The 16928-nt window shown below is 60.4% G+C and overlaps 1 protein-coding gene across 1 annotated transcript in view; it reads left to right on the top strand.

The window, feature by feature from the left end:
* Nucleotides 1–5029: 5029 nt before the first annotated feature.
* Nucleotides 5030–16928, top strand: part of MYT1 (myelin transcription factor 1) — a gene marked incomplete at both ends in the record, with an annotated part of 35255 nt that continues 23356 nt past the window's right edge. Inside the window, 7 exons of the mRNA XM_081256728.1 lie at nucleotides 5030–5084; nucleotides 6103–6133; nucleotides 11423–11485; nucleotides 12234–12481; nucleotides 13927–14712; nucleotides 15817–15951; nucleotides 16426–16516. Of these exons, the coding sequence (XP_081112854.1) occupies nucleotides 5030–5084; nucleotides 6103–6133; nucleotides 11423–11485; nucleotides 12234–12481; nucleotides 13927–14712; nucleotides 15817–15951; nucleotides 16426–16516 (1409 nt within the window). The remainder of the gene's footprint in view (nucleotides 5085–6102; nucleotides 6134–11422; nucleotides 11486–12233; nucleotides 12482–13926; nucleotides 14713–15816; nucleotides 15952–16425; nucleotides 16517–16928) is intronic.

The following is a 16928-nucleotide window of genomic DNA, read 5'->3' as shown; positions in this document are numbered from 1 at the left end:
GAGGATAAAACCAGCCCAGACGGTGCCCCTCCTCTGCCCTCCTCTCCCCACGTCACCCCCTCCTTCTAGGCAGGCTGCCTGGTCCTGTGAGCCAGCAGACACTCCCCCTTCTTCGTCTGGGTCTTCCCGGAGGAAAAGGGACGCTATCACCCAAACAATCTTGTGCATTCTAAAAGTTGTCCTAAGTCCATTCTAATCCCCAGCTTTGCGAGCTGTTGCAACGCATTCTAAGTAACATGGAGCACTAGCCTGAGTTGCTGGACTTACCCCTCCAGCCCAGGGCCAGGGTGAGTCCTCTGTGGTCCCAGGGGCCCTGGACTCTCCAGCAGCTCGGGGCTCTGGTCTCTGCTCTGAAGGCTCCTGGCCACCTTCCCCAGCTCCCGGGTCTCAGAGACGTTTCAGATTGTCCCAATTTGTCTGTCCCTCTGCCTGTTTGTCTGACCTTACACAATATGCCCCGAGCAGTAAATGAGGTCTCTGCAGGGAGACACTGACCTCAAACACATGAATGATTGAGCTTATTCCAGATGGAGATGAGCAGGCCAGGGGGAGAGTGAGAGAGGGGGTGCAGAGAGTGAGGACGCAGGCCTGACCGCTGAGAGGTGCTGGCCACCCAAGGGTGCACCTTCTCCACGGGTCAGGGGCACCCGCCCCCTGAGGCCCTCTTCCCTGAATGTCCTCAGGTCCTCTCTGATCCACGGGGCCTCCCCACTCCCACCCAGGCTCCCACGGCGGAGCAGCCCCTTCCTCTTGAGCTCCGCCCCGACGCCCTGACATCTCCCCTTCTCTGCAGTGAGGGACCGGCTGCCTCGGGTCCCATAGCTGGTGCTACACAGGCCAGGACAGCCCGCAGGGGCCAGAGCGTCAGGCGACGTCCAGGGCTGCTCAGGGCCAGGCTCCAGCGTGGAGTCCGTTTTCCGTCTGGCCCTTAGCCGTGGTGCAGAAGGGCGGGGGCGTGGTACAGGGTGGAGACGGGGGGAAGCTCTTCAGCTGTGAAGGCCCCGGGAAGAACCAAGAAGAAAAGAGAATGAAAGAGAAACAGAGAGAGACAGAGAGAGTCAGAGAGAGGGAGACAGGGACGGTGGGAGGGTGGGAGGGAGTCGGAGAGACACAGACAGACAGACAGACAGAGGGAGGATGACTGAGCAAGAAAGAGAAGCAGGGGAGGCGCCCCTCCGGAAACCACCTGCAGGTCCCTGAACATGGCAGGGGGTGGGCAGACCTGGATTCTGGGGATAAAGTTGAAGATCGGTGCACAGCCCGTTGGGCCTCTGACCGGACACTCCTGGGGGAGGGTCCACCCTGTCAGCTGTGTTACTGGCTGTGCGTCTGGATTCTGAGAGCCCTTCTCACAACCACAGCCTAAGACGCTACTGGTTTCAAGGTTGCTCAGCACGTTTGCTCTCTTGGTCCCCGTGTTTGTAAACATCCAACTCGGGGAACTCAGGTTTGGCAAGGGTGCCATGTGGAAGGGGCTGGTTTTGGTACCAAGTCATTGTGAGAACCGTTTACATTTAAGAAGAGCTTACACGATTACCCTTGACTTTACTAAAAAATACAAAACGGAACCAAGCATTGCCACCCCCTTGAGTGAGACCATCACGTGACACAACAAAGCAGGTTCAGAAGAAGGGCGAAGAGACTGTTCTCGCTGGTTAAGAGATGTGTCCAGGGACTTCCTTGGTGGCACAGTGCTTAGGAATCTGCCTGCCAATGCAGGGGGACATGGGTTCGTGCCCCGGTCCGGGAAGATCCCACATGCCGCGGAGCGGCTGGGCCCGTGAGCCATGGCCGCTGGGCCTGTGCGTCTGGAGCCTGTGCTCCGCAACGGGAGAGGCCAAAACAGAGAGAGGCCTGAGTACCACAAAAAAAAAAAAAAAGAAAGAAAGAAAAAGAGAAGCCACCGCAATGAGAAGCCCACTCACCGCAAGGAAAAGTAGCCCCCACTCACAGCAACCCGAGAAACGCCCGCGTGCAGCAACAAAGACCCAACGCAGCCAAAAAATAAACAAACAAACAAACAAACAAATAATTAAAAAAGAGAGATGTGGCCAAATGGGGTGTGTTTGCATTTGTAAATTATTCTCCCATAGTTTTCCTACTGAAGACAGAACGACTGAAATATTAATTAGAGTGAAGAGCTGGTGTAGGGAGCCCAGGGCGGCTGTAAGACCGGCCGCTGGAAGGCAGGTGGCATCACAGAAGCAGTGTGGACCAGTTCTTGAGAGATCGCTAGCCCCACAGCGGGGGCACTGAGGCCGGCTAGGCCGGGATGGGGCCTTCCACCCTCCAGGTTGGAGGTCACTCAACTATGCGTGGGCCTTTCAGAAACAGACTTGACTGGTTTGTGCTCGGAACAAGGGAAGAATTTTAAAAAATAAAGTAACGACAAATTGGGAAGTGTCTCACTGTCTTGGCCTGTCTTGCTGTGGTCGGGGCAGAAGGCGGGGCGGCCAGCAGGCTGAGCAGGGCCACCCGTCCACCCGTGAGGCACCAGTGCTGAGGGTGGGAAGATGCAGAGAACCACCCTCCGAGGAGGAAAACAGTGAAAACCCGGTGGAGCTGGCTCAGAAACCAAGGCTTCCCTGCTTGCCCGTCGACGGCGGCGTCCGGCTCTTAGAAGCTCGTTCTCGTATTGGAGCGCTAACCCTAGGTCTTCCTCCTGTAGTTCAGTTTTCCCCCTTTTCCCATCAAAGCTCCGTGCACTGGAGAGAACTCCTCTCTTATTGACCATTTGATGCAGATAAACTGCACATGGAAAGGTGCTTGGCAGAATGAATGCCATAGCTGTCAGCTCTGTCAACGGGGGCTTGCAGTGCGCAAGCAGCGCCCGTATGCATCCTGCAACCCTCTCTATTCTGTGCTCTCTGAATAATTTATCTTCAGGAAACCCAAATTGCCAAGGCACGCTTTAACCTAGCAGAATGCTCGCCAATTTCCTTGGGAAAACTGACAAAAAAAAAAAAAAGAGCTGTAGATTACATTTCAGCTGAGAGCGGCCTGGCAATCAGACGCCTCGGCCCCTTTGTGCCACTGCATCGGAAGCCGCTGTGCTGGGCTCAGCGCAGACGACATTTGGAGACTCGTAAATGTAATGAAGTCCCTTTGACACCTGCTCCTCTCTTCACTTTAAATGTGAGCCATTGGTCCATGGGGAACTCTGCTTTAAAAATAGAAATTATAGTAATTGTCTTCCGTGCTGTCAGGAGGCTGTAAACGCACAGCTCTCAGCTCTACCGCCTGGAGTCGACGGCCGCATAAATTACCCCAGGTTGTGATTTCCGTCCTTAACACAGCACATGAATCTCTGTGCGTTCGCGCTGCCCGGGGTGGGGGGCTCACTTTGCAAGTTCTAGCTGACGAGCGGGGGAGTTCACGGGAGGGGTCCCTTGTCTTTCTTCCTGAGTGGGACCTTAGCTGCTTGTCCTGTGCTGGCCTCTGGGGACTGAGCCCCATTCCCCGGCTGCTCCTTTCCCACTGGCTGGCTTTGCTCTGATGGCCTCTTGGGGGCCTGGGAGGTGGGGCTGCTCCCTCCCCCCCCAACCACAGGGCACACCTGCTGGGAAGAGGGCCCCTTCTGTCTCTTGCTCCGCTCCTGCCCAGACCCGGCTAGGGATCCCGTGTGATGACCTGTGCCCCGGGGCGTCCCTACCCTCCCGGGGGTCTGCCTCGTCCCCTGGAAGGACGTGCGCAGTATCCCCCATGGAAGTGGGTCTGAGGCAGAGAACGCGGCACAGGAGCTGATGGGCGCAGGCAGGGGAGCCAGAGGACGTGCGGGGTCTGGACAGCGCGGGGTCCCCGTCCCCCTCGAGGGCCTCCACTCACTCTCTCCTGGGGGAGTCAGCATCTCTGGGAGGGTGGCTGTGTGTCGGGTCCAGGGGATGTCTCGACCTGCACTCCTACCAGCTCTCACCCCCGTCTGCTTCCCGCCTCCAGAGCCAGTGCCGTGGCCGTGGGCCCTTGGCATGTGGCTGGTCAAACTCAGAGGGGCTGTGAGTCCAGGAGATGTGCAGGATTTCTAAGAGTTAGCACTAAACAAAATCCCATTCCTAACTTTTTCTACTGATACTGTAGAAATGATAATGTTTTGGAGAGATCGGGCTAAGTAAAGTTTAGTATGAAAATCAATTTCACCCGCTTCTTTTTACACTTTTTTTTTTTTTTTTTTTTTTTTTTTTGCGGTACGCGGGCCTCTCACTGTTGTGGCCTCTCCCATTGTGGAGCACAGGCTCCGGACACGCAGGCTCAGTGGCCATGGCTCACGCGCCCAGCTGCTCCGCGGCATGTGGGACCCTCCCGGATCGGGGCACGAACCCGTGTCCCCTACATCAGCAGGCGGACTCTCAACCACTGCGCCACCGGGGAAGCCCTCTTTTTACACTTTCAGTGTGGCTATTAGAAACTTTTAAATGATGTGGATGACCTGCACTCTCTTCCACTGGGCAGTGGTGCCTGGAGGCCCCTGTGCTGCTGGGAGCACCTACGCATCAGGGTGCCCATCTCATGTTGAGGGTGATCAGGTCCCCAGGCTCAGGCTGCCCCCCTTGGGCTCCGTGGGACAACACACGGTGGACAGCGAAGCCCGCTCAGGTCCCAGGCACCTGTTTCTAACAAGACGACCCTCGAGTGCCGGGGTCGCCAACTCCCAGGGGAAGCTGGGCTCTCAGCACGGCGGGGTCAGAGTCTGCGGTGGGCGGTGTCGCCAGGGGACCGTGTGTTGCGACACCCCGAGGTTAATGAAGGCTTGGTGGCTGCAGCTTCCTCCTCGGATGTGAGACTGGGGGCAGCAGGAGGGCCCAGAGCAGGAGGTGAGGGACATGATGGGGCCAGTGGTCTCTGCCCTGAAGCGCCTCCGCCTCACCTGCTGCTCGCAGGCCATTCCTGCCCTGTGAGCTGTTCCTTGTCTCCTGTGTCAGATTCACAGGCACCGGTGAAGCTTGAGACAGAGAATGCCTGGAGGTGACACTGCAGACACAGGGGGTGGTTCTGCCCGTCTTCCTGTTGACAGCGCAGTTGTTTTTACTTGCAGATGAGCTTAGAAAATGACGAAAAGAGAGCTCGTACAAGATCCAAGGCCGTCCGAGGTGAGTTCCACCCTCCCCTCCCAGCAGGGTCTGGCCTGGGCCATCCACAGCCTGTCTCTGGCCAAGAGTCCCGGGTCCTAAAGCTGTAAATGCCACTTTCCGCAGCAGTTGTCCTTAGGAGGACAGAGTCCCGCAGCAGTGTGTTGCCCCTGGGACGATCCTCCCCTACGCCGGGCACCTGGTGGCCTCAGGCTTCTTCAGCCTCAGGGTGCATTTGAGGGCCACGGCCACTGGGGGGCTTTTGGCCCAGATGCACCTGCTGGGGAGGAGAGGAGGTGGCAGCCCCAGCGCTGCAGAGTGGGGGAAGCAAAACCTGGTTAGACCTATTCTGTTTGGGAAGGAGAGGCCGCCAGCCTCGCATCACCAGCCTCTCTGCCTCCCAGGAGATTAGTCTTGGCTCTGAGGGCACTGGGATGTTGCTGGGTTGAATGGCACTGGGGTGGGGAGAGGGGCTGAGGCCCGGCTTGCTCTGCAAGGACCAAGTCCCGACCCCCTGGCCAGCCTTGCCACCCCGACACGACAGGGCACACACTGCTCCTGTGCGTGGGTGGCCCTCAAGGAGGGGCCAGAGGCCCCGAGCTTCTCAAGTGTCTGCCAGTCAGACTAATGCAAGTTCTTGTCCCAGTGGCCCCATCACTGAGGGACCAGGTGCTTGGACCACCTGTTCTCTTCTCTGGCCAGCTCTATCCTCTGGGTCCTCTTTCCAGCCAGAAGCTGACTTCTCCCTGAGATTAGAGAAAGAGATGCTGTCCCAGGGAGCCTGTCTTAGCTGGGGCCTCTGTCCGACTCTGCAAAACCAGCAGCCACCGGGCGGGGGTGGGGGCGTCTGACATGAGCACCGGCTTGGAGGAGGCAGCTCCCTCCGTGAGACCCTGGAGAACATTCTAAGAGGCCAGGGAAAGCGGGGTTCAGGACGGGGGTCGCCCCCGCTCTTCAGTCGCTTGTGCTGTGAAGACACACGTACCTTTTCAGTTCTGCTTCCCACACGAGTTTCCCTGTTTCTCTTTCTCTCACTCAGCTCCCCCAGAGCCCACAGGTGCCGATCTCAGGTAAGAAAGGCTTCCTGCCTGCACCCAGCATGGTGCACGCCTGTGACCCCGTTCGTCCTAACTGTTGCACTGGGTGCTTGGAATTGAGCAGTCGCACCCGGGCCCCTGCTTTCCCTAACGAGGCTCCTTTCTGCCTGGCCTGTGTGCATCTGTCTTCGCCCTGCCTTGTCCTCTCCCACCTTGTCCTGGCACCACCACGCAGCCAACCTTGCACAGTGGCACAGATGTGCTCACACCTTGTCACCCCTGGGGCATGACTGTCACCACGGTCCTCAGCCAGCAGCAAGGTGCTGTCTTAGTGGCTCCTCGGCCAGAGGTGAGGGGACAGGCTGTCCCACGCCCGAGTCTTCCACTGACTTGAGGGCAGGCAGTGGCTTATGTATCGACTGGGCGCTGTGACTTTCCAGATTCCAGGCCGGCCTCACAGGGACGGGCATTCTGAACAGGAGAGAGGACAGACACATGGCAGTTTTCTGGGTTGAAGCAGGAGGGGCCAGGCTTCCTCCCCAGAGGTCGACTCGCCCTCGTCTGCTGGCTTCCGTCCTGGGCTTGGCCAAAGCCTTTGTGTGTGTGTGGAGGGGAGGGGCTGGGGGAAGGCCAGAGAGAAAGGCACCCCAGTGCTTACGGGCTGGGCTGCCCCAGCATCACCCCACGTGGCCTTCGGGCTGCAGGTTCTGTGGGCCTGGGCTCTTCCTGGGGCCTCCAGGGCCGGCCCCTGGGCCGTCTTGCCCAGACAGAGCTCCAGTGAGTGGTGTCCAGTGACTGGCAAGGAAACCAGCCTCTCGCATCCCCCCTTTCCGGACGAGAGGGTAGTGCCAGTGCATCTGGCTCAGAACACTGGAGAAGGAAGGGAGGGCCCCCAATGTGCCAGGTGGGCTCTGGATGCCCCGTCTAATTTTTATAAATTTCCTGTGAGACGGGGCCAGGCTTGAACTGTGGCCAAGGTAACCTGCCTGAGGCTTGTTGGAGGGCTGAAGGGGCTCCGAGCCCAGCCTCCCGCCCCTGGGGCAGCTCTGGTGCTGAGTTCACCACCGTGCTGCTCTGCCTGTGCTGCGGGGTTGGGGGTGACGGCCACTCCCTGATGGACATTTCTGTGGGCTTCCAGACTCGAGGATGGAGACAGACAGGGCTTTCTAGTTACTGAGGGTGGATGCTGCTCTTCCTGCTCCCTCTGCCCCAGCCTGGAACAGCTCTGTCCACCTAATCGCATGGTTCCAGGGCATGAGCCACTTCTACATTCTTAGGTGTGAAGATTCTCACTAGACAGTGAACACATCTGGGGCTGGGACCATCTTATTCTTCACCAGATAGTGGTTGAGTGGATGGCTTTTGGCAGTCAGGAAAATGAGAGGACCCCAAAACATGCCAGCATCTCTTCAACCTTTGAGGCTGTAACTTGGAGGCGGGAGGGAAGCACATGGGAGCGGTGCTCAGAGCCCCACGCACGCGGCGAGCCCTGCAGCGGCTGCACAGTGCAGTCCAACCTCAGGGATTCTCATGGAGGCACTGGTGGTGTTTCCCCACTTGTGAAGTGGGGAAACTGAGGCTCGGAGGGTTAGAACTCACGCAGCCAGAATAGCTGAATCACACACCCTCCTGCTCAAAGGCCAGTCCTGGCCGCAGGGCTGGAGGGTGAGGGGGGCACAGCAGCCAAGCCAGGCCCCTGGGAGTTGCATGAAGCACAGTGGTCGGCTCCCTGGAGGGTAGGGGCCTGCGGGTGGACCACTGGAGGAGACCCCACGTGATGCTCAGAGGGGCCACAGACCACAGGGTAGAGAGCAGGTCTCCCGGGGGAGGTGCTGCTTCCCTTGGGCTATGTGACATTCACCTGGGGACATCCTGGGGACAACGAGGGGGAGGAGGCTGGGCACAGGACTTGAGTTTTGGTAACAGATGAAGTAATGGAGGAGACTGGAAAGGCAAACCCAAAGGGCAAAGTTTCTCTTGAAACTTTGAAGCAGAAATGACCCAGAATAGATTTACTTTGAAATATTCTAAGAGCGGACTTGACCAGTGTAAGTAAGGGGATTGTGTGAGCATCTGGATTTTGTGCAGCATCATCGATCTCTTGGTCTCACCCTGTTTACATGGTAATAGTGAGGCCCGCACGCAATTTGATGGAGAAACTGGGGAGAAATGCATTGACGTGTTCTAGCGACGATGTCCTCAGCAATTCTTCCCATTTCTGAGAATCGATGCTTAGAGGAAAATCCACGTGGAACGTGCCACTCACGCCTGAGTTCACAACCGTTTGTTGGCCACGAACCACCCGTGGGGCACGATCCCCGAGGCACTGTGATTGTGCGCTCACCCCGCAGGAAGGGGCAGGTGCTGCAAGCCCGACTCCTGCCCCCAGCACGTGGGGGGCTGTGGTTGGTCCCGCGGGGCCTCCGCAGTGGGCGCCAGCACAGGCAGAGCGACCCTGGAGCAGACTCTCCGCTGGGATGTCAAAGGAACCCCTTCGGAATCACTTGACGGGAGGACGGGTCACAGGGAAGCTGCACCCACAGGACACTCTGTGGACGAGGGACTTGCGCCCTGTGGACCCAGAATCTGTGGCCCCCAGCGGCCCTTTCCCCGGCTCAAGCAGAGACTCCGGGAGCCACTTGCCGGCGAGTGGCGGTTGCTAGGACACGAGCTGAGGAGCGGGTGGGCCTGGACCAAGCAGGACTCTCAGCTGCCTCCTCCCACCCGGAGCCCCTTCAGCTCTTGCTCTGACTTGAAGCCGAGTCCCTGAGAGAAAACAAGCGGGGCTGGTGGCCTTTCCCTTTGCGCAGTGAAGAGCCAGCAGACACCCCCCTCCCACCCCCTGCCCCGGTCTCCATGGGGCCCATCTGCTGTCCATGCTGTGGGAGGTGGCTTATGCAGGGAAGGTGGGCGCCGCCCTCTCTGCAGAAGGGAGTGGGTGGACCCCTCTTGGAGCAACCTTGGGGCGTCTCCCAGTCCCGGGAAGGACGCCCGTCTGCCACGCCCACGCCCCAGTCCCCAGCCCGCCTGTCCTCACCTGAGGGCCTCCTCTTGAGCCACTGGCCAGCTCCTGCCAAGGCGACAGAAGGGAGTGGGAAGCCCTCTACCTGCCTCCACGGGGCCGGAGGGAAACCAGTCCCTTCCAGGGGCTCCCGCCGGGGCACAGCTCCTCCCAGCCTCCGCCATGGCCTGAGAGCTACTGTTTATGTTCAGATCCTCAGATCCCTCTGAGCCATCGCCAGGACCCCGCTCAGGCTGAGGGCAGGCAGGGCCTCTGCCCGCCTCCCTGTCTCTGCCACACTCGGAGCCATGCTGGGGAATCGGGGGAGGGCTTGGCCGGGTCTCCCTCTTCCCCCATGCTGCGGAGGGGCTCCAGAGGCCTGGAACCAGAGCTGGTGCCTCACCCTGCCCTCCGGCCCCGAGCACACAGAGGGCATCCTACCAGCACTGGGGGTGTCCATAGGGTGACCTGCTGGCACTGAACCCCTGGGGCCCTGGCTGCGTCTCAGGTCGCTTTCAATGGGTACTGTCTCTGCTGGCACATGGAGAGAAGGGGGTCTCCAGATTCCCCTCCCAGAGCGGCCCTTGGCAGCTCTGCACATGTGGCGCATGCCTGGCCCACTGCCCTTGGAGGCGCTGGCCCTCAGGGCTGGAGGCCAGGTGCTTCTGAACTGGTGGGCGGAGGTGTGGCTCGGAGCAGGTGACGTGTTTGGGGGCAGTGCCAGTGCCACAGCAGCTGGCACCTAATTGCCTGAGTGACTCAGTGATTAATCGACTAATTGGGACCTCAGCTTCAGATCCCCAGTAACAAGGAGCTTTTGTGAAGAGTCTCAAAGCTAGTTCTTGAGAAAGTGACAGCAAGTGTGGGGCATAGACTTCGGAGGGAGAGGCCTCGGGCAGCAGCAAGTCCTGTCTGTCTGGAAAGGAAACGCACAGTAAAGTTGGCGTGTTCACCCCCCATCCTCCCCCTCCCTCTCCCTCTCCTCCCTCTCTCCTTTCCTCTCTTCTTTTAAACACCAGGAGACGAGCCACGGTGGCCTCATCATGGGGGGCTGCAGGGTGCGTCCCCCTCAGAGACCCCGGCTCCCGCAAAGGCCACCATTGCGCTGGGGGGCGCGACCCTGCCTCCACGGACTGTTCTGTTTCTTGCTGATCCGTCAGCGAGTGTGGGCTGCCGGCCGGTGGGACCCCACAGTCCTCTGTAGTCAGGTCTGTGATCAATCAGATTAGACACATCAGTGTGTCTGGACATAGGTCCGGAGTGGTGCCCCTTTCTGAGCCTCAGGAGCCCACTGGTGTCGGCGGGTCCGCACAGCCTTCCTTCCCAGGCTCTGGGAGAGCCTGCTTGGAGGTGGGGGGCTCAGACCCTGTGACGACAAGGTGGTCCCTTCCTGGATGGGGGCACCTTGGGGTGATCCCTCCCGGGAGGAGCTCGGGCTCCCCCTGTTCCCACCATGGGTTCTCCGTCTCAAAAGCCCACAGGACTCTGGCCTCAAGCCCCACACAGGCCCCTTGCTGCCCTGGGGAGCTGACTCCTGGGGAAGTGGGTTGGGTGGTCTGTGCCTGTGACTGGAAGTTTCCAGAGCTTCCCACCGTCTGGTTCTGTGGGGAGACAGATGATGGTGAAGGGAGAGGAACTCCTGGAGCTGTAAGAGGCCAGGCTTCGCCCCACCGCGGTCTCAGGGCAGCTCCTGGGTCATCGGCCCTCCTGGCTTCACCTCCCTTCATGGGGAGCTGGGGTCACACCAGGCTGCCAGTTCTGGGGAGGGGTCTTTGCTGCCACCTCCAGTCGGGGTCCTGTGGCTCGGGTCAAAACCGCACCTTCGCAGGGTTGTTCCTGCGGGGGGGGCTTCGGCTCAGTGCGCCAGCGAATGGCACGCCTGGCAGGGCCTCGCAGCATCTTGAAGGCCATGGAGGATCCCCGTGTTTGTGCTTTGCCCTTGGGCCAGCTTCAGGTGCTGGTTCTGGGGGCACCCTGGAGCTTCCTTGTTCCCACACCGCTGGAAGCCTGGTGGTGGTTTGCCTGCAATGGGAAAGACTCGTTGTGGAAAAAGGAAGTCGTCCAGCCTTGATTTCATACACACAGATCTTTAATTAAACACTCTCATAAAATTGTAAGGAGCCACTCATTTATATAAATGGGGGTGACTTATTTCATTAATGTTTTGCAAACTGCAAGCAGCCATTCTGAGATGAACTGTTTGGAGACAATCTTCTGCTTCCCAGGGTGAGGGTCTGGGGTGGGCCCCGAGGTTCGGACCCTCTCCCCATGCCCCACGGGGCCTGCCCCCAGGTGACCGCCCCTGCTTGTCTCCCCCCCAGCTGTCCCACTCCCGGATGCACGGGCTCGGGACATATCCGGGGCAAGTACTCCAGGCACCGAAGGTAAGGAGGCTGGAGGGCCCTCAACAAGGTTCCTGGGAAAGAGGTTGGGCTGCTGGGGGGTTGGAGCTCCTCTCCTGCTCTGGGACCCTTTGTGGGTCTAGAACCTTCCACCTCTGCTCTTGGCTGCTGAGCTGTGGTGGCCTCCCATGGGACCCTCTTACTGGGAGGCCGAGCGCGGCTGTGGCGTGCCTTTCCGGTGTCTCCCCTTTGGGGCCGCTGTGAGGCCAGAGGAGTCTGTGTAGGAGAGCCCAGAGCAGAGCCGGCACACACTGGGTGGCTGTTCTCACTGCTGTCATCCCGGGGGTCTGCTGGGCCTCAGGGGCCCCCGACTGCAGTGCCAGGCTCAGGAGGTGGGTGAAGGTGTGAAGGGTCTGGAGTGAAGGAGGAAGGGCCTGGGCACTCCTGACGACCTGCCTGGGGGGTGGTGGGCACAGAGCAGAGCAGCCTGGGCCGGCCCCCACCCCCCACCATCCCAGGGGGAATGACTCTGGTGTGGACAGGGCCGTCGAGGTTAGGCCTTCCCAGAGAAGCAGGAAGTGAAATTTAAAGCACAATCAGGTCCTTTTTAATGCGGACAATTACTGTAAAGTTTTGAACACATCAACCTGCCAGTCTTGAGTCTGGAGCTTTGGCGGAGGGGTGGTGATGAGATGCAGAGAGAAATTTCCAGGACAGGGAAAGCGCTGCAGAGGGTGAAGGCCGGGGGCCCGGGAGGTGCTGACAGGTGGCCCGGCCTCCTCCCTCCCAGTTTACTGAGCTGCCCTCTGGCCAAGAAGAGGAAGCTGGAGGGTGCCGAGGCCGAGCACCTGGGGTCCAAGCGGAAGGCGCACCCCCTGAAGCTGGCTCTGGACGAGGGCTACGGCGTGGACAGCGACGGCGGCGAGGATGCCGAGGTGAAGGACGCCTCTGTTTCTGATGAATCGGAAGGAACTGCGGAGGAGGACGAGGCTGAGGCGTCAGGACAGGAGGAGATTCATCGCCCCGAGCCAGCTGAAGGTGCTTTGTTGCTCTTTCTCCCCTGAATAAAGGCGCTTAGTGTGGCCCCGGAGAATCGCAGCCTGTGAGCAGGCAGGGCTCCCGCGAGCGAGGAAGCCCTGCTGAGAACAAGCGCCTCTTGTCTGACGTTTGCAAGGCTTCCTGGGGAGGGGCTGGCGCTTGGGGCTCAGGGGGCCCAGAGGCTCATCTGTATGTGAGCATTGTGCATCTGGATGTGTGTCTGTGTGTGTGAGAGACGGTCGGACAGATGGATGTGGCTGTGCGTCTATGTGGCGGGGTCTCAGATAGACCCGCCCCACTTGGCCTCAGGAGAGCCACCTGCAGGGGGGGCAAGGGGTCTGCTTGACATTAGGGGAGATGGTGCAGGTGTTCAGGGAAGCTGGGCCGGGCAGGGGGAACTGAGGGGGTCTCCCTGCTGGCACCTTCTTTCCTGTGGGGCCCCCTGCCCTTGGCAAACACTAGTGTGAAGGTGGGACACGTCCATGTCCCGAGACCTTGGCTGACTGTAGGGTCCTGGGGATGTGGCTGAGGCCTGAGGCCCAAACCCCCTGACACCTCCAAGCTTCTGGTGGTCTCACCTCTCAGGGCCTGAGGTGGATTTTTATTTCATTTTGGAGCCACTCCAGGGAGGGTCCGCATACCCGCCTCCCTCCTGGGGACCCGGCTCTGCCTGAGAGGGTGCAGGGCCAGGGGACTCTCGCTTGCTGGGTTCCTTATAAAGGAGGGAGTTTGGCGCTCAGGTATCGGCCCTGGCTCGGCCCCTCCTAGAGTGGGAGGACGTGGGCTGGCTGCTGCGCCCTGGGGGGGCGGTCCTTGTTGATCATCCCGGGGGCCTGGGTGTGGTGAGCACCCACTGCGTCTTAGCCATGGCAATTAAAAGACTTAAACTTTAAAAACAACTTTTGCTGTTTCTCAGTTATGAAACCATTTTTAAAAAGGGCTTCTCACTGTTGTGGCCTCTCCCGTTGCGGAGCACAGGCTCCGGACGCGCATGCTCAGCAGCCATGGCTCACGGGCCCAGCTGCTCCGCGGCATGTGGGATCTTCCCGGACCGGGGCACGAACCCGTGTCCCCTGCATCGGCAGGCAGACTCTCAACCACTGTGCCACCAGGGAAGCCCTGATCCATTCTTTAAGCTCCATTTTATGAAATGTAGATTCGCCTGATTTAAGAAAGTACACATAACAGGGAGGAGGACCATTAATCAAAAATATCAGAGTAATTCTCAGCTTCAAAATACAGCAGTGATTTCTCCCTCCACCTCCCGACATAAGTTTACTGTGATCTCCAGATCTGGACAGAGGGGCTGACCAAAATGGCCACCTCGAGCCCATTTCTGGGGGTTTGGTGTCCCCCAGCGGCAGTGGGGCAGGCTGGAGGAGCCCCGCCTGGAGACCTGTCCTCTTTCCCCGTGTACCTCCCACACAGTTTCTGATTTTGTGCAGGAAGGAGCCCCGTCAAGGCTCGTTTCGGATCCAGTCCCATCAGCAGCCTCACGGGCTCCTCCAAGGGCAGCTACAGCAGCTATCAGGAGATCATTGCAACTTCTCTCCTAAATTTGGGCCAAATCGCTGAAGAGACACTGGTCGGGGAAGACTCGGGCCAGGGGGCCAAGCGGGGTGCCGGCATCGTGCGCCTGGTTCGGGAGGAGGCTGAGGAAGGAGCCACCAGCGACGAGGGGGAGAAGGATGTCTTCATCCAGCCAGAGGACGCAGAGGAAGTGATCGAAGTCACCAGTGAGCGCTCCCAGGAGCTGCGTCCCCAGGCCCTGGAGGGTGTGGCCAGCGCGGAGTCCAGCCAGCAGAGGGTGGCCCTGGGCGACGAGGAGGAGGAGGACGAGGACGAGGGTGGGGAGGCCCCGCCTGACGTGATCTGCCGGGAGGAGGCCCCCCCCGCCCCCCGCCCGGAGGCCTCTGAGCCCCGGCGCCCGGCGCCGCCCAGCCCCAAGCCCGCGTACTCCGTCCTCGTGGAAGTGCGCTCGGACGACGATGGCAAGGACGAGGACTCGAGGTCCCAGAAGTCCACGGTCACGGACGAGTCGGAGATGTACGACATGATGACCCGCGGGAACCTGGGCCTCCTGGAGCAGGCCATCGCCCTGAAGGCCGAGCAGGTGCGGGCCGTCCGTGAGCCGGGGTGCCCACCCGCTGAGCAAGGCCCGCTGGGCCCGGGCGAGCCGGGGAAGGCGGCGAGGCCCCTGGACGCCACCCGGAAGAGCTACTGCAGCAAAGGTAGGCCGGGCACCTGGCCCTGCCCCGCCCCCTCCCAAGGATGCGCCGTCCCGCACCCATGGACCAGTCCTGAGGCCTTTACAGGCTGGAGGGCATGGGCGGGGGGAGGTGGTGTGGGCCACACAGAAGCAGCCTGTGGTCGGTGAGGCAGGTGGCCAGGCTGGGAGCACTGGGCAGTGTAGAGCAGGCCCGAGCCACGGAGGACAGTGGGACTGGTTCTCAGGGGCTGACTGACGCTGAGGTGCAGACGCCGGACAAGCCCTGGACAGAGCGGCCGGCGACAGCGAGCGCAGGAAGGCGGTGCCCGGGAGAGGCTTGTGAGCCCCTTAGGGTGCCCCTGCCTGCCTGGTGGTCAAAGGACGACTTCCTCCCAGTTTAATCACACAGAGCCCGCCAGGGCCCTGCCCTCCCTGGGGTGGGCTTTCTGAGCATGGTCTGTGACTTCTGCATTGTGGCTTCCCTACCAAAGGGGACGGACGGCTTCATTGGAAGCTTCTCTGGGACACTGGCTATGCTCTGCGGACCATGTGTGTCCTGAGAGGCATTCCCTTCTGCCCCACACTGAAAGTGACCTCTCTGGGCCTGCAGAGGCTGTACGAGGTCAGTAACTGAGATTTGGGGTCAAATTTCTGCCCAGGCCTTTATTAGCTGCTTTGGGTAAGTTACTCAGCCCCTCGGTCCCCGTTATTGTCAAATACAAAGGACGTGTCCTGGCAGAGACCTTGTCACACAGCTTGACCTCTCTGTGCAGAGGCCTGGCTCCCACCCCAAAGCCAGTGGCCCTCGCATGACATTAGCAGGACTGGGCAGAAGGTGGCAGCCGCCATCCGGGGGGTCCCCCCTAAAGCCCTGCGGGTCCCGCTGTTTGTGGCTTGCCGCAATCTGTGGGGAGCTTTTCCACCCAGACGGCCAGTGGGGACGGTCTCTCCAGGGTCCCCGTGCTGTCCAGCCACGGTCCCTTTTGGGCTCATGGGCAGTCTGGTCACTCTCCTCTCTGGACAGCCAGCGTGAAGGGTCATGAGCTGCCCGGCTGCCGCCTCCCTGCTCACCACCTCCCACCCAGCTTCCTGGCTGCCCTCCGACTGATAGGCCTTGTGTGTTTAGATCCCTCAAGAGCTGAGAAGCGTGAGATCAAGTGTCCGACCCCAGGCTGTGACGGTACCGGCCACGTCACCGGGCTGTACCCGCACCACCGCAGCCTGTCTGGCTGCCCCCACAAGGACAGGATCCCCCCGGAGAGTGAGTAGCTCTGCACGGCTCAGGCTGCCTCTGGTGTTTGGCTGGTGTCCACATAGAGGAGTGGCCACCCAGGACCCTGTCCCTCTGGACTGGCACGTCCAGAAGCCCAAACTTGGGCCCTACAAGCATGGCGACATGGAGCATGCCCAGTTATTCACATTGAAACGGCAGCCTGGATCAGGGCCCCTGGAAACCGGCCACAGACACGGGCACACAGGAGGGGAGGCCGGGCCCTGGAGCTGGGGAGGGGCCACTGTCTGTGTTCTGAGGGCTCAGGAGAAAAGCTGCCCCTGCTTCTAGGCAAGGGGCAACAATCGTGACCGGTAAGTTTAGAGGAGGGAGGTTGTAAGGTTTCTGCCTCAGGGAGGCCAGGGCCACACTGAGAGGGGGCGTGGCCTGACTGAGGGTGGGCCTGGGGCTCCTGCACCCTCCGGGGCTGGTGGTGCTCACTGGCTCCCCCTGGTTGTCTTGCAGTATTGGCCATGCATGAGAACGTGCTCAAGTGCCCCACTCCTGGCTGCACAGGCCAGGGCCACGTGAATAGCAACCGTAACACGCACAGAAGGTACGGGGCTGGGCTGGGAATGGTGAGGGCCATGGAGGGCGGTGCCTGCAGTGCATGCCCCAGCCTGGGACACGGTCTCCCTGTGTGCTGCCCTTTGGGGTGGGTGCACGGTCAGGGCAGACCTTCGGCGGAAGCAGAGCAGGACCTGGAGGGGTGGTCACCTGTGCCACTGTGAGTGGGGGTCCCGAGAGACCAGAGGGCGGCTGGAGGAACGGGCGCACGCAGCGCAGGGAGGCCTGCAGCCTGTAGGGAGAGCCAGGTAGAGACCCCGCCCTGCTGAGATTCGGGAAACCTCTGGACACTAGCTTTTGCTCAAGGCAGAACCTCAGCAGCCGGGACCGAGCCTGGCTGCTCTGTAGCGGTGCTGAGACCCTGGTGCTTGAGCTGTCTGCCGTCTTCTGGTGAGAGGTCG

Source organism: Mesoplodon bidens (genome assembly GCF_964165515.1).
Source record: "Mesoplodon bidens genome assembly, chromosome: 15".
In the NCBI taxonomy this organism is placed as follows: Eukaryota; Metazoa; Chordata; class Mammalia; order Artiodactyla; family Ziphiidae; genus Mesoplodon; species Mesoplodon bidens.
This window is presented reverse-complemented; position numbering and strand designations above follow the sequence as displayed.